The following is a 15,414-nucleotide window of genomic DNA, read 5'->3' as shown; positions in this document are numbered from 1 at the left end:
AGGCCATTTCAAGTAGCATATGTTCACCACCATTTAGCATCTGAGTGTCAGCCTTACACAAGTGAAGCAACAGTGCCCCAAACTACTGGTTGAAATTAAAACCCACCAGACAGGGAAAGGACTTCAAATTCAGTAAGACAGTGTATATGTCTGTGTGAGCAACTTGAAGGTAAGGATGATGTGTTCTTTGTATCTGTAGAACTCTCTAGCAAAAGGCAGGCTATCGAAATGAATAAACAAGTTAATGAAGAGTGAATGAATGAATGAATGAATGAATGAATTCAAAAGAAAGCTTTAAGATGCTCTATGGAACCGACTGGGTTTTGGGGGTTGGTCAGAGGATGTTGTTTTGATAAGGGCAAAGCTATTTACAATTCGCGATGGAGAAATGAAGGTTGAAACAGCGTGATACTGGAGGAAGACTGCTTTTGAGGAGCAGGTGCTCTGCACAAACTCAGATCCCTGCAATACTCACTCTCCAACCTCACTATGGAAGACAAGAGGTCAGCATGACGGGCATTACAAAAGTCAAGTGAGACCTCGAAAGACAAACTCTCCATGGCCAGTGAGGGTCTTGCGGGACAAAACAATGTCAGGTAAGAGACTGATGGGAGAAAAAGAAGGAGAAAGAAAAACTGAGGAGGTGAAGGGGAGCAGTGGAAGAGGAGTTCAGGCAGAGGCTTGAGTTGGGAGACAGGTGTGTGAAAAATGTGCAAAAACAAGGAGAAGCGACGAAGACCCACAATTCTCAAGGGAGGGTGTGGGTGTCTGAGCCAGGAGGAGCAGAAAGGCATTAACTCAGAGAAGACGAGGGAGCGAGAGGTCAGATAAATGTCTATAAAATAACACCCATCACCACCGATAACAAGTATAAAAGAATCCTTTTTTTCTTCTTGAGAAAGACAAAGGGAATTTTAAGTAGGATTAAGTAGTAGTAGCTTTCAGAACTCAGCAGCTCTCAGAAGCAATAATACCGACATAAATAGCTAAGTGGATGGCAGGAATGGCTTCACTTTGGAATTCGGCCAGCATATCAAAGTTAACAGTAATATCACGTCTTTTTGAAAGCTTTCCTAAGATTCTAGGGGGGAAAATCATCTCAGAAAACTGTACCAAGGTAATTTTACGAAGTGGCTGCTCCTCACTGCTTGAAGACATCCTGTCTCCCAAAAATTGATAAGACAGAAGCTCCATCCTGCTGGGAAGCACTCTCTTATCCATGTAAATACATTGCCAGTATCGCCCCCAATGGAAGGAAGCAAATAATTAGGTTCACAGATTACCATCGGCTAATGTAAAATTTTACTCAAAACATAACCCACAAATGATGCTCTAAGTGCAGCAAAAAGGACCTTGTAGATATTCCACTTTCAGAGTTTTCTAACTTTTGGACTCACTGTGAATGTTTAAAATGTAAACCTTGTAAGGCCAAATTCTGAAACAGACACAAATGTATATATTCATTTCTGAATAAGATGGAACTGGGAAAACTGAAAATATAAAACGTGTTCAAATCCTGAACACCTCTAGTCATGAATAACCTGTGGATTCTTCCTCCTAAGTACACTAGGTACATTTCCTCTTTGTCCACTAACGGGTTCGTTCACCTTCTTTTCCTCCCTAAAACAGAGATGACCACTGGGTGTTGATGGCAATTGGGGGCACAAATATCTTCTCTCACCATCTGGAAACATTGATGTGTTTTCCAAAAAAAATAAGTTAGAACATTGCATTCTTTATTTATTTCCTACCCAGAGACAAGTTATTTCATTATTACCCACAATGGAATTTGCATGAAAATCTGTTTACTGACCCCATTCCCTAAGGGTGCATTTGCCCTATCACTTGGAGTAAACACCATTTTCATTGCACTAGAAATAGTTCTAATTGGACAGACTGCTACAGTTTTAGCAACACCCAAATAAGTCAAAGGAATATGAAGCAGACATGCCATCAAGTCTGGATTCTACGACATTCCAGTTCCATATTTATGCCCGAAATATATATTCCATGTACACCATCTACGGACACTAAAAGGATATCTCTACACATCAACATTTCTTGAAAAACACGAGTTTAGAGAAACTGATTATTCTGAAAACAGTCTGTTTAAAAGCTATACGATTAATTACTAATTTCCTACCAATTTTATCATATATATATATTTAAAATTTTTTAATAATTTTTTTAAGTTGAAGTATAGTCAGTTTACAATGTCATGTCAATTTCTGGTGTATACCATAATGTCTCAGTCATATATATATAAAGAACTGAGTTCATCCATTTCCTTAACTGGTAAATTTTCATGAATATGATCTAAACAACAATAGAATATGAATGTGTAGATGATCAAACAATTACACTCAGGATTCAAAACTAAGTACAGTGTAAAATATACATGAAAGAAAAACATATAAGGCGCCCTGGGTATAACCTTTCCTTTCAAATCCTTCTATAAAACTGGTTCCTCTTTATTTCCCATTATTCACTGACCCACCATGCTCAGTCTCCTCTTCCGGCTCCTCCCTGAGAGTCTTAGGTTGTCATCCCGCACTTCTGCTCTATTTCCTGAGGCAATGGCATCCCTGCCCTTGTCTTTAACTTCCAGGCCTCCATCTGCCACTCTCTAACCTGTTCTTTTAGTGCAGATCACGATGTGGGGGTCTCAGCCCTTATGCTGCCACCTGCTGGGCAGTTCCATGGGGTGATCTCAGGACCAAATTCAACATAGTCCCTGCAAACCTACCATTCGTTGTCTTCTCTGTTAAGTGCTTACATCACCATTTCCCTAGACCTAGCCGGGAGAGATTTAGCGTTCAGAACCTCCATCACTCACCACCACCCCACCTTCAGTGTCAGCGCCCACCAAGTACTGTGAATCCTACTTACTAGGATTTCTATACCCTGTGTTCCTCCCCGAACGAGCACGTGTCATTTAGGCTGTAAATGCCCATCGCCGGGGTCACCGGATGGACCCTGACTGAATTTTCTCTTCTCCTCCATGATCTCCAGTCCTCCCTACATTTCTGCCAGAGGAATCTTTTTGAAACAAGAATCTGAGCAATGCCGTAGATAAAAGCCTCAAGTAATTCTATCTTATAGGTAGGATAAAGGCCCCAATGCCTCAGCTCCAGAGCTTCTGGGAAGAACTCCAAGACCCTGCATGAGCTGGATGCAGCCTGTCTCTTTATCCTCTTCTGCCCTCACTCTCTCTCACTCACTGTCCTCACTCTCACTCACTCCAGCCTCCCTGACCTCTTTATTTCCATATCTTGAACCCAAGAGGCTTGCCCGGATCCTGCAATGGGCTGCCCTTCTGACTTCACATGGTCTCACTATTCAGGTTTGGTCTCAAATGTCACCTCCTTGGCAAAGTATCCAGACCAGAAAACCTACAGTGACTGCCTGCCTCCTGCCCAAGACGACCTGGTCACTCTCTTCACATTTACTCCGTTGTATTTCTCCGAGGCATGTCTCAGCATCTGAAAGTCTCTGTTTCTTTATACATTGACTTGTTTAGTGTCTGTCTACTCACACGTGAATGTAAGCCCTGTGGGCACGAACCTGGTCTTACTTCATTTACTCCAGCTCCCGCAAAGGGGCCTGGCCCACAGGAAGCGTGAAGTCAGATCCCTCCACAGGGTGGCCCTGATTTTCACATCCCCATCCTCGCTCCGTTTATATGGCTGCTGTAGGATTTATCATAGTACATCTTTTATTTGAACAGTTATTTCCAAAGGAAGTAAATAGAAGAAAGGGAGGACACATCAAAATGTGGGGGTTGGGGAGTAAGCAGGGGAAGAGTGTCTGATTATAAAATGCTCGTTCAGTGTAGAAGATTTATGCATCTTTGTTAAAAGTACTCCTAACTTTTTATGCTCTTTTCAACCATGTTGTACATATTTCATTTTCATGAGTTCATCTCTAATATATATATTTTTAAATTATAGACAAAAATGGGTTAAAAAGGGATGTTTATATTAACCTTGTATCTGTGACCTTGCAAAATGTATTACTTAGTTCTAAGTAACTTTTAAAATTCCATAGATGTTTCTACATACACAATCATGTTATCTGCAAATAAAAAGGTTCATTCTAGCATTCAAAAATGCACATTTAATATCACTATGATTTGTAAGCACAAGATACAGAAAGCAGAGCATCAAAAAACCACATCAGCTAGAACTATGCAAGATATGGGGGACATAGAATGAAATAGTTGAAAAACACTGGCAGACAGCAATTTGTTCTGATCTGTCATCCTCACTACATTTGAGTTCCTGGAGAGTAAAATCATGTCTTCTTATTTGTCAATATCCCACCAAACCTAATAAAGTACTTTGCCTAAAGTAGACAGTCAATAAATGTGTTTTTTTTTAAATAGAATTGAATACCCCAGTGTTGGGCACATGGCACCTGTTCAATGAATACTTGTTCATTGACTGTAAGTTTGTTTGAATGATCACTGTAAGCTCAGCCCTGCTGAGAAACTGCAACAAGAGATACGGAGTAGAAGATGCAATACAGTCAGCATTAACCACACGTAAACTTCATTTCTCAGGTAATGATAAAAATAAATGAGCCAAGGAAAACAATTAAGTGGCTACCTGTGCATTTCTTGATATGACTGTTCCTTTTTCCATGTGACCCCAATTTGCATCCAAAATTCTCCTCCCAGAATTCTGCGAACCATACATTTCTTCGATTATTGGCAAGAGTTCGGCTTCTAAAGTATCGATCAAACCCTATTTTAAAGAAGAAAAGCATGATCTTAATATTCTTTCAAAATCAACACCAAATACTGCCAGAACTTTTGAATAGATAATATACTATATTGTGATAATACATGAAAAAATATATATGTAACTAATGGGGGAGGGCCAATAGCCCAGAGATGAGGCTTCCCTTGTAGTAAAAGTCAAAGGGGGGATCAGCGGACAATAACTCCACCCCCACCATTCACCATTCAGGCACCTGGCTCTAGGGATGAGAATAGCAGGAAAGCTCACTGGGTGTCATCCTTGTAACTTCTCCCTCTCCTCTCCATCTCCCAGTGGCAGCAACCGGTGACCTCATGCTGAATATTCAGAACCAGCTCGGAGTTTTCTCATTCTCCTCTCCCTCATAGCATAGCCAACGTCTCAAGCCTCTGTGCTTCTACTCGCCTCAAGATTTATCTGTCCTACATGTTCCATTTTCAGCTAATTCAAGAAAGGAATCAGAACTAATGTCATCGTATGGGGTCATGGGTAATGGGCGAAAGTGCCAGCCTGCCTCAGATAACCACCCCATTGAAGGGAGGCCACCCGGAAAGAATGCCTTACTCCAAAGGATAACAGCAAAGGTCGGAATTTAAGTCACTGTCAAGATCATTGGAAAAGATATCTGGGAGACAGACTGCCTTTCAGGGATGCTCCACCTCTTGGCTGTTGCCTTTATTTATCCATAGAGCCAGTCCAGCATCAGGTCTTCCTTTGCTATAAAGCAAGCACTTTGCCATCCAACAATGCTATAATCATCATATATGCCCATGGAAATGTGCAAAACTAAAGGGTAACTGCTAACACCACTGAGATATCTAAGGCCAACTATAGTGCTCCTTCTTAAATAAAAATCTAATAGGTACTATTTTTTAATAAAAAATACAATATACTGGATTAAATAGTTACTGTCTTGACAATTCTGCCATCAACACTAAAAAATCTATCCAGAGTCATCAATGATGGATGCATTTCATCATATGCTGGTACTTACGAAGAACTCAAAAGCCTTTGCTTTTGAGCTTAGTTTCACTTGGAATGAAACAAATTTTCTATGGTACATCCTTACCATCGATTGATGCTCTTTTGGGCAAAATTGTCACAGCCCCTTCTGCAATCTCCTCCTGCTGATAAACCGGTGCTATTTTGGATCCCCAACTATCTGAGCCGATCCAGAGAAAATGCCCACTTTGGTTTAATTTTTTCGCGGCTTCCAATATCCTCCTGTAGGAATAAAAAAGAAATAAAACATCCCACACTTATCAAGAAACTCTACACTTATGAATGTTACAAGACCCACTATATCAAGTCATACATACTCAGTAGGTCACCACTGGACAACTAGTCAATCATTCTGACTGCCTGAGTCGTATCACCTCCTGGAGGAAACAGAGTGGAGACTTTAACTCCAGCACCTGGTAAATTAGCCTTATCCTTAACCTCATTCACGTCATTCTGTCTGTCATCGTTATTTGTCTCGTTTCTTTCAGTCTCCAGGTTTTACTCTATAAACACTTCAGGCTGAGAAGCTAGAAGGCTGCTGTCTCTCCACAGCAAAAGGCAGTCTGTAATTGAATGAGAGGGCTGCAATTCCTGTGAAATCTCACAAGACTTTACATTGAACATGAAATATGTTAGAAAAAAGATGTGGGCTGCAAATCTGATCCACATAAGGAAGAAAAGCAATTGGCACCTGATGTCATCTTCATTGGCAAACATGATCACTGCCCGAGCATTAGGTGTTTCTAGCAGGCGCTTGATAATTTTCTCAAATTCCCCAGGTCTTGGTTCACGTGGGATTTTCTGTGATTGAGCAATGCAAACACCACCTATTTAAAAAAAAGAAAGAAAACGATTCAGAAAGGATATTTATTTAACAAATTTAATGAGGTTAGCTACTTTATAAAAACACATGAATCAGGAAAGTATACTGTTTCTCAAAATAGCTATCATTCTCACCTATTAAAAGCAATCACATTTGTTTGCGTTATAATTTATGTACTAACTCAATGACATCAATGACTTAATCATTCATCACGGTTTTTTTGCCTCAATTATTTTTGTGGATGTCTATAAAAAAATAAAACCAAAGTGTACAAAATGTAGGACAAGAGAGAAGGAGCAGAAAGCAGGGTGGTTTTAATTCGTTTAACGTAAGTCCAAGGACAGGTGCCTGGATTAATAAAAGTTATGAGTATGTATTATAGGTGAGACCACCAATTAATGTCCTTTTGCTACTTTTATTTATAAGTAGATCTGCTTTAAAGTTAATTTCCTTTTTTTAGCTCATAGTATCACAGCAAGATTCTTATGCATCAAGATAATGTTATGAGACAAGTGGTGTTTAAGACTATTTGAGACACAAGCACGTTTCAAAGACGTACGCCCTCTGTTGATGGATGCCTCCACCATGAAAATCAAAATGGCACAAATGCCATCCCACTATCACAGCTAAAACAGAAATAACTCTTCTTCTGGCCTCTCCTTTTAAGGCAACGAGAAGCCAAAAAGAAAAGTTTGGAAACAATCTCTGCCCTCAGCCGATGGGCTGGGATAGGAGAAGAAGAAAGAGATTTCCTCCACTGCAGTGGTGCAGAGGTAACCTATTCTAATACGCGAAGAATAAGCAATATTAGCAACAAGTTTAAATCGCATTATGGTTAAACAGGCTTCTTGAGTCACTTGAGAAGAAAATCACCATTTATTTACAGCATTGCCTTAACAGGCAAAGGCATTTTTACTTCCAAACAATTGACAATACGTTCAGTCACCCAAACATTACTGGGTGCCATTATAACTATGCACTGGGCTGGTTACTGAGAATGCACAATCTAATCCGACAGTTAGCATCTAGTCTGGGAGAGAGGTATTCCAGTAAATTATCATGGAATATGTAATAAATTTTAGAATTAAGAGAATATGCCACACAATAGGAGCACAGAGGAAGGAGTAACTCAAGTGCTCAAGAGAGTTGAATTTTAAAGGGCAAATATACGTGGATGTCCACATAGGGACAAAAGTGGATACTTCTGGTAGAGGCCAAGCTATGGAAGAACCTTGCTTGATGTGGCTTATGGTAGAGACTGGCTGGGGTAGAGGTTGGAAAGAATGGGCAGAAGCAGCTTGAGAATGCCTTTGTTAGACATGCTAAATAATTTGGATTTTTATCTTGAACACAATGGGAACCCACTGAATATTCAGAAGCAGGAGAATTACACGATGAGTTGTATGCTTTAGGAAGAAAACCTCAGGTAGCCAAACAGAGAAGAACCATGTAATAGCCAGACAACTCGTGTGTTATGATCAGATTTAACTTATGTGATAATTTTTGTTTGTAAAAAGCTGAGTTAGGTTGGAATTTTACACAGTCTAAATCTATTTCATACTTTTTTTTATTCCTTTACCTCACCTTTTATTTGTTAGACTGGTCAATCTGTATTTTCCTGGAAGAAGGGACTGCATAATTAATTTATTTCAGATGAGCAAATACTTATGAAGAATCAGCACTGCATAGCATTTTGCTGTTTGGTGCCTTATGGATATTTTATTAAATTGTAGAGTGCATGACTCCCAAGTGATTGGACTTAGAAGATTAGGATTTTTTTTCTTAGCCTTGAAACTCATTCACACTTTCTATCTTCACATCAGTCAAAAAAGCACACAGTTAATCCATTCATAAGCATTCATGGTCTACTACATTTCCAGAGCTACAGATATTCAAAGATTGCCTATCCTCAACAGTCTTATTATATAATCAGATGACAAGATGCACACATAAGAAAAGCCAGACAAGAATGTAAAATAATCCAATGCTATAAAACAGCAGCAAAAGATATATCAAAATGCAGTAATGAATACGTAGTCCCCCAAATCGTCCAATGACTTCATAGAAGAAGAGGCCATTACATACTGTTAGAGTTTGGTTAAAATACCCGTGAAATTTAATCAAAAATCCTGGCTTTATCAAAGCTATGTTTTCCTACAATACTCATTATCTATTGTTTCAATGTTTAAAGAGATCCTCTGACTTGATTTAGACTCCTGGGGTCGGGAGGAGGAGGGGGACTTGCCCTCCACCACAGAATATGTCTATTGCACCTGTTTTTTTCACACCTCACTCTGAAATAGCGCTGACTGTGCACAATTCAGAGGGCACTAACTTCCCTGTTCTGCAGGTGTGCCCAGTTCTGCAAGAAATAATTTTTAAACCTTGGCACTTAGGAAAAGAATGCTGTATGGAGGGATCTGGAATTGGCTGTTTTCTAAAATATCCTGTCTCACTTCCTTGCCTGTATAAGTATTTTCCTTTGATTATTCTGTGATAAAAGATCATGTGTTGAACCAAACATTTTACATACACTCTACAATACATGTGATCGCTCCTTGCCAGTTCCAGTCACTCTGTACCTCCCTAATCCTAGTAAAAGCACTCTAAGATCACCATATTTCTGATGAGGAAACTGAGAAACAGGGGTGTCAGCAGCTAGCAAGAGGTTGGAACCCAGGTTCAAAGCCAGATCCATCTGACTCCAAGACTAGAATTGTTCTCCTCACCTTGCTCATTCATAATGGGCTATATACCTATGCTTAATGGTTTAGTGGGTATCCATAATTGATGAATAAGATAAAGCAAATTTAAAGACTCATTTAAAAGAGCCAATGTGTCCTCCCTTATAAATCTAGTTGATAGCTACACAAATACAGTACTCCTATAGAACATAAAGAACTTAGTTAAGATACTTAGAACTTACGCAGATTATAGAACTGACCTAAACTTCAGTACATAACTATTGCATCCTCAAGAATTTTCAGTTGGCCCTGTAAACGCATGTCCTCGTGAAAATTTTCCTGAGGTCTCCAGTCTTCCACTTCACCTTTCTGCTGCAACAATCACAGTAATTGCACATTTTAAAAACTTTGTTACTCTTTATTCTGACCCTAGACTCTAAGCACCATGACTACTGAAGCTTGTCTTTCACATTTACCGCCACAGCCCCAATACCTGTCACTGTGCTTGGCCCATAGAGACTTCAACAAACATTTGTTGAATTAATAAATGCAATTATAATAGGCACTGCTGATATAAATAGAAATGAGACAGTTCTGCCGTCAAACACCTTTCAGTCAAGCAGGGAAACAAAAAGATGCATATAAATATGTTTTTTTTAAACTGTCACAAAAAAAGTTAAAACAATTTTGGAGCATCAAAATTCAGAGGACGTTTTCACTGAAATAGCCTCTTTATTAGTTATTTAGTTATTATCAGGGTGCAGTAAATTAGAATACCACCTTGGCCTTAGTTTGTTCATCTGTAGGGTGGCACAATAATTTGCTCTTATTGATGCAAGAGCAAATTTATAAACAATTCCATTCATACCTTTTATTTCTTTACCTCATGACTGAGTAGCCCAGTGTCTCAGGTCTGAGAAATAAAAGGCCCTTTTCATGTGTGTTGGTTTGCTCGTGCAGTAAGACGTGGGAGTGAAGAAGAAAACACATCTGGGTCAGAATATATGCAGGTGGTCCTGTGTGACCTTGAACAAGTCTCTCATCTCTCAGTGTCCTCATCTCTGTGACATGGTTCATAGCAACTGTTTCCCAGGGATGTTAAGAGAATCAAATTTAAAAGGGTAAAATGATAAAGTTCTACACAAATGTCGTACATTATAACCATCACTAATAATCATCATCCTCATAAACAGAAAAGCATCATCACCAGACTTGAGCTGAATACGATTGTATTCAGACCTAAAACATGGGATTGTCAACAGGTCATATTCTTGAACCCTTTACCATTTTTTTGTATAGCATTTTAAATGTCCTAAATTCTGAGACGTGATATTTGCCCACTTGTCTATGCCAGTAAGTCAGATGACTAGATTTCACTTTTCACCTATTATTGGTCATCACAATGTGATCGGGCTGTTTCAACAGGAGAGAATGGAAAAAGTTACTTCCATTCTCTTCTGTGATCCCCTAATTCCCACTTTAAGAATTCCAAGTCTCCTTTCGGGGGGAGTTTATAAAGATTTTGAGGATCTGGGTTGAAAATTAGAATTTAATCCTTTAAAAGAATAATAGTATGGTAAAAAAAAAAAACTATTAATCTATTAATGGTGCCAACTATTAAGAAGCAAAAGCTGTGGAAACAATCACATGTGCTGTTTTATTTAAACATTTTCCTACAGATTATTAAGAGGCTGGATTATAAAATGTTAAGACAATATTATGGCAGCCTTAGGAGTTTGAAATATTTGCCCTTGGCCTCCACCTGATGGAGGACCAGGGAAGGAAGCAGGACTGGGTAGAGGAGAAGTCCAGCTGGCTATGGCCAGTGACAAACTCCCAGAACCACATGGAGGCTAGCATGGCCTTCAGAGTTGCTCTATATTAGGTCAGCCCATTATACTTCCACATCCATCAGTCACTAGATGGGGGCCATCCTGGGAAGAGGGGGTGGGTACATTGGGCAAGACAGCTCTCTGCAGCCAGGCCATCCTTCAAGGACCTGGAGTGCAGCCCCACCACAAGGCAAGGGCAACAGTACCTTCACTGAATGGGAACCCAAAGGGGGACTCATCATATATAAGAACTGAGATTTATAGAGAACTGAAGTTACTATATCTCCGAAATGATAGTACAAGCCAAACGATTAATAAAATGTCATTGTTTAATTTCAAAACTTCTCTTCAAAGAGGACTTACTGCACAAAGAAAGGCAACCTATACAAACAGTACAAAAGTGAAACTGCAGCCAGCTCAGATAAAAGAACTAGGATCCTAGAACTCCCTGTATTTCAACAGAGAAGCTTTGTTAAAGCAAAAAGGGAAAAAGATCGTGTTTTTGGTTGTTGCTTATTTTTAAGAACAAAATCTTTATCGATAATGTAGAAAGAGAAAAAGAAAAAACAAGAAACAATGTCACAATACCAACTTCCAACTGTGATGGAAATTGAGGAGGATTAAATTATTAGAATGAAATTACTTACAAAGCTGTGTATAGAATATTGAATGTGATTTTCTTTAAATAACATGATTATTACCAGTGTCTCAAGTTGGTTCACAATTTCCGTCATGTTAAGTTTTAAATACGTCAGATCAAGCCTCTGGTTATATATAACTTGCTAGATCTGCATGACAGACTGGTTTTGATAAATACACAAATCAACAAAGTTACCATTTTATCAATTGTTAAGGCTATTGTTAAAAACAAATGATTGGTCAAAATTATTGGCTGACCATAAGAAATTGCCTATAATCTACCCTAATAGGAATGTGATATAGTCAGTCAACTATTATATATTATTTCTTATGAATGCATCTTCAAATAATAGCAATGAGCAAAACCAAATAACCAAGTGTTTTGTTTTGTTTTGTTGTTTTTCTTAAAGACAATAGAAATATGTTAACTCTTAAAAGTATCTGGATCTCAACTCCAATTCATTGAGAGTGAGGAGTTTCACCACCACCCCTGAGCAATTCTCCAGACATCAACCGGGTATCCTAAAATTCCACTCAATTCTGATACTATCCACCTGGAGATTGTCAGATTCCACAGTTTAAGGATCCAAGTCCTACAAGGCTGCCCCCGCCAACTTCAGATGTCAGTCGCAAGCTCAGGTTGTTACCTGGGCTTCTGACCTCAACTGGCTATAAATCAGAGGCTGCCAAAACACCCTCCTTGAGTTTGATTAATTTGCTAGCATGGTTCACAGAACTCAGAGAAACATTTCACTTACTAGATCACTGGTTTATCATAAAAGGATGTAACTCAGGAACAGTCCGATGAAAGAGATGCATAGGGCAAGAGGAAGGGGCTCAGAGCTTCTTTGCTTTCTCTGAATCTCCAAGTGTTCACAAACCCTAAGCTCTCCAAACCCTGTGCTTTGGTGCATAGGCAAGGTTGATTAAATCATTGGCCACGGGTGGCTGAACTCAATCTCCAGCCCCTCTCCCGTCTCTGCAGGTTGGGGGATGAGACTGAAAGTTCCAACCCTCTAATCCCTTGGTTGGTTTTCCTGATAACCAGCCCTAACTACAGGTTTTCCCAAGGTCACATTAAAATAACTAAGGATACTTTATCATTGTCATCACTGAGTAAATCCAAGGGTTTTAGGAGCTCTGTGCCAGAAACTGGATAAAAACCAAATATGTACTTCTTATTATATATCACAACGTCACAACTCGCTGCCCTAATTACCCTTGACATCATTTCTTTCCATCTTTCTGGAGACATAAATAATATAACAATTTGGCCTCATGTAATTGATCCTTTAGTGGTGGTTCAGTAAAATTTGTTCTAAGGTTTGAATAAGTGTAATCACACCTCTTGTAACAATATTTTCACCTCCTTATGTGGGTGTACCACTGGGACTTAGCAGAAAAGTGCACAACGTGATGAAAGTGTGTCTGTTCGTCAGCTTCAAGTGCGTTTTGTGAAAGAGAGGATTTATCTCCCACATCACAGTGAAGAAAAATTGTTATCTTTAACAACATGGATTAAAAGAGCAAAACTGCACTTAAATCTGTGCTCAGTCTCCCCACCCCTACCCCCACCAAACATGTTATGCTTTTTCCTCTATCCAATGTCATGTGCACCCTTAAAGGGACTCTGAAAAGCAATGAAATGAGGGAATAAAGCTCCTGGTACAGAGGGAGCATGAGCCTCATGCTATTCCTCGATATGTCCCCTGAAGAGTGGCAACAGGGACAATCCAGCATGGAAAGGACTGGCCCAGAGAGCCCCTCTCCTGCCTGTCTCTGTGTGTCCTCTCAAAGAGATGCTGATGCTCTGGAGACAGACTGGGCTGGGATAGGCTCATAGGGTCAGTCTCCATACATCCTAGGCTTTCTAACACGGCCACATCTCATCAAGGATCCAAGTGCATGCTCACAGGCACACAGTGGTATGATGGTTATGAATGTCGCCTCTGCGGCTAGACTTCCTGGCTCCAAATCCTGGCCCTTCTCTGATTAGCTATGTGATGCTGGGTAAGTTATGTGACTTCTCTGTGCCTCTGCACCCCAATCTGAAGACTGAGAGGATGCTAGTATCTGCCAGATGGGCTACTGTGAAGGGATTAAATAATTACTCAACAGATTAATTTTTTCCTCAGAAGACACATTAGTTGTAAATTGTTTAAAATCAAAATTGACAAACGCCAAACAGAAATGGTAACTCACTTTCACCGTGCAATATTTACCTATAACATTAATTCTAGACACCTCAAATTTCACTCCCCAGATGTACATAGAATAAAATCTCGTATTAGAGAGTCCAGCAATGGAGACGTGAACTACAGAAGGTTCTACATTAATTAGAAGGGAAACTCGTGGCCACCACTACTAGAAGTAAACTTCTAATGTGTTGCCTCTTCCCCATCCTAAAAATTGGAAATATCTAAGGAGGCATGAGTACAGTAGGTGGGGGAAATTCAGGAAAAGAAAGAAATCCAAAAAAGCAGAAGAAAGGGAAGAAGGAGGAGACAGGGTGGGGGAGGAAACCAGGAAAGGGAGAGAGTGAGACAGAAATGACACCACATGATTGAGGGAAGAAAAAGAAGAGGAAAGAGGAGAACCAGAAGGCAGACCATCCAGACCAGAAGTATGTTCAGAGCTGGGCCAAAAATAGGTTCTCTGTAAAGTCAAAACAGCAAACGTGGAGTTAGGAACATTTCGAGAAGGAGCTCTTGACTAAATTTTTTAAAGTTTTACTAATGTGTTGTGTGCATTTGTATTTATGTGGATTATTTTCTCAGTACTATTTTTAGAATGTTTTCGGATTTTTATTTTGTTTTGTCTGTTTTTGCCATTTCCAAGTAGATTCCCAGATACTGGCGCCAACAATAGGACAGGAAGGTGACGAAAGATGAAACTAACTCCCTGTAAATGCTCAAATGCCCAATATGAACAAACTCTCTAAGAAAAGAGAAATCTCATATTTTCCAGCCCATTGCCTAGAAAAATCATCATGCCAATGACCACTGGAATCAAAGTGAGCACTCTTTAAGTTTCTTACCCATTCTGGACTAGGAAAAAGATAGTATTGAACTTTGCATTAAGCTCATGACAGTTACAGATTAAAAATTAGTAATTCAGTTACAGATGAGGAATGCATCACAAAATCATGCCAATTAAATTAGTGAGAGGGGAGAGTGGACAGTTGTGGCATCCACTCTTCTTCAATCATTCAACAAATACTTATTGAGCACCTATTACATGTCAGATACTTTTTAGATCCAGAGCCTACAGCAGTGAATAGTATAGAGTAGGTCCCTGACTTCATAGAGCTCACATCTCAGTGAGCTCTGTGGGTCTTGTGAACCCTGATACCTGCAAGCATTCGTCTGACATGGGATGAATAAGTGAATGGACAAGAGGTTCCTATTTCACGATATGGTGGAATGATCTAATAAAGAGACAATAAGCATATCTACATATGAAATATACCATCATTCAGGAAAAGGAAAAGCATCTCGGCATCTAAGCTATTATATATGTATATAACATACAGTCATTTCCAAATACCTTTAGCAAATAGGACACTCTCAACAGTATTTCAACAGCTGCTATCAGAGCTTGAAAACTAAACATTCTTCTACTCAAGGCTCAATACCTTAGCCTACTTACCAGCATTACCTGAATTCTGTTGTACA

General features: G+C 39.4%; 1 protein-coding gene across 4 annotated transcripts in view; it reads right to left on the bottom strand.

Moving 5' to 3' along the window:
* Positions 1-15,414, bottom strand: part of GRM8 (glutamate metabotropic receptor 8) — a 678,033-nt gene that overhangs the window by 365,477 nt on the left and 297,142 nt on the right. For all 4 annotated transcript variants that reach the window (XM_074367137.1, XM_074367135.1, XM_010947580.3 and 1 more), the window contains exons 4-6: positions 6,454-6,589; positions 5,830-5,984; positions 4,608-4,745 (exon numbers count right to left, since the gene is read on the bottom strand). In XM_074367137.1, the coding sequence (XP_074223238.1) occupies positions 4,608-4,745; positions 5,830-5,984; positions 6,454-6,589 (429 nt within the window). The remainder of the gene's footprint in view (positions 1-4,607; positions 4,746-5,829; positions 5,985-6,453; positions 6,590-15,414) is intronic.

The sequence above is a fragment of the Camelus bactrianus genome, chromosome 7, assembly GCF_048773025.1.
Source record: "Camelus bactrianus isolate YW-2024 breed Bactrian camel chromosome 7, ASM4877302v1, whole genome shotgun sequence".
Classification (NCBI taxonomy): domain Eukaryota; kingdom Metazoa; phylum Chordata; class Mammalia; order Artiodactyla; family Camelidae; genus Camelus; species Camelus bactrianus.
The sequence above is the reverse complement of the archived record's forward strand: the minus strand, read 5'-3'. Positions and strand labels throughout refer to the sequence as shown.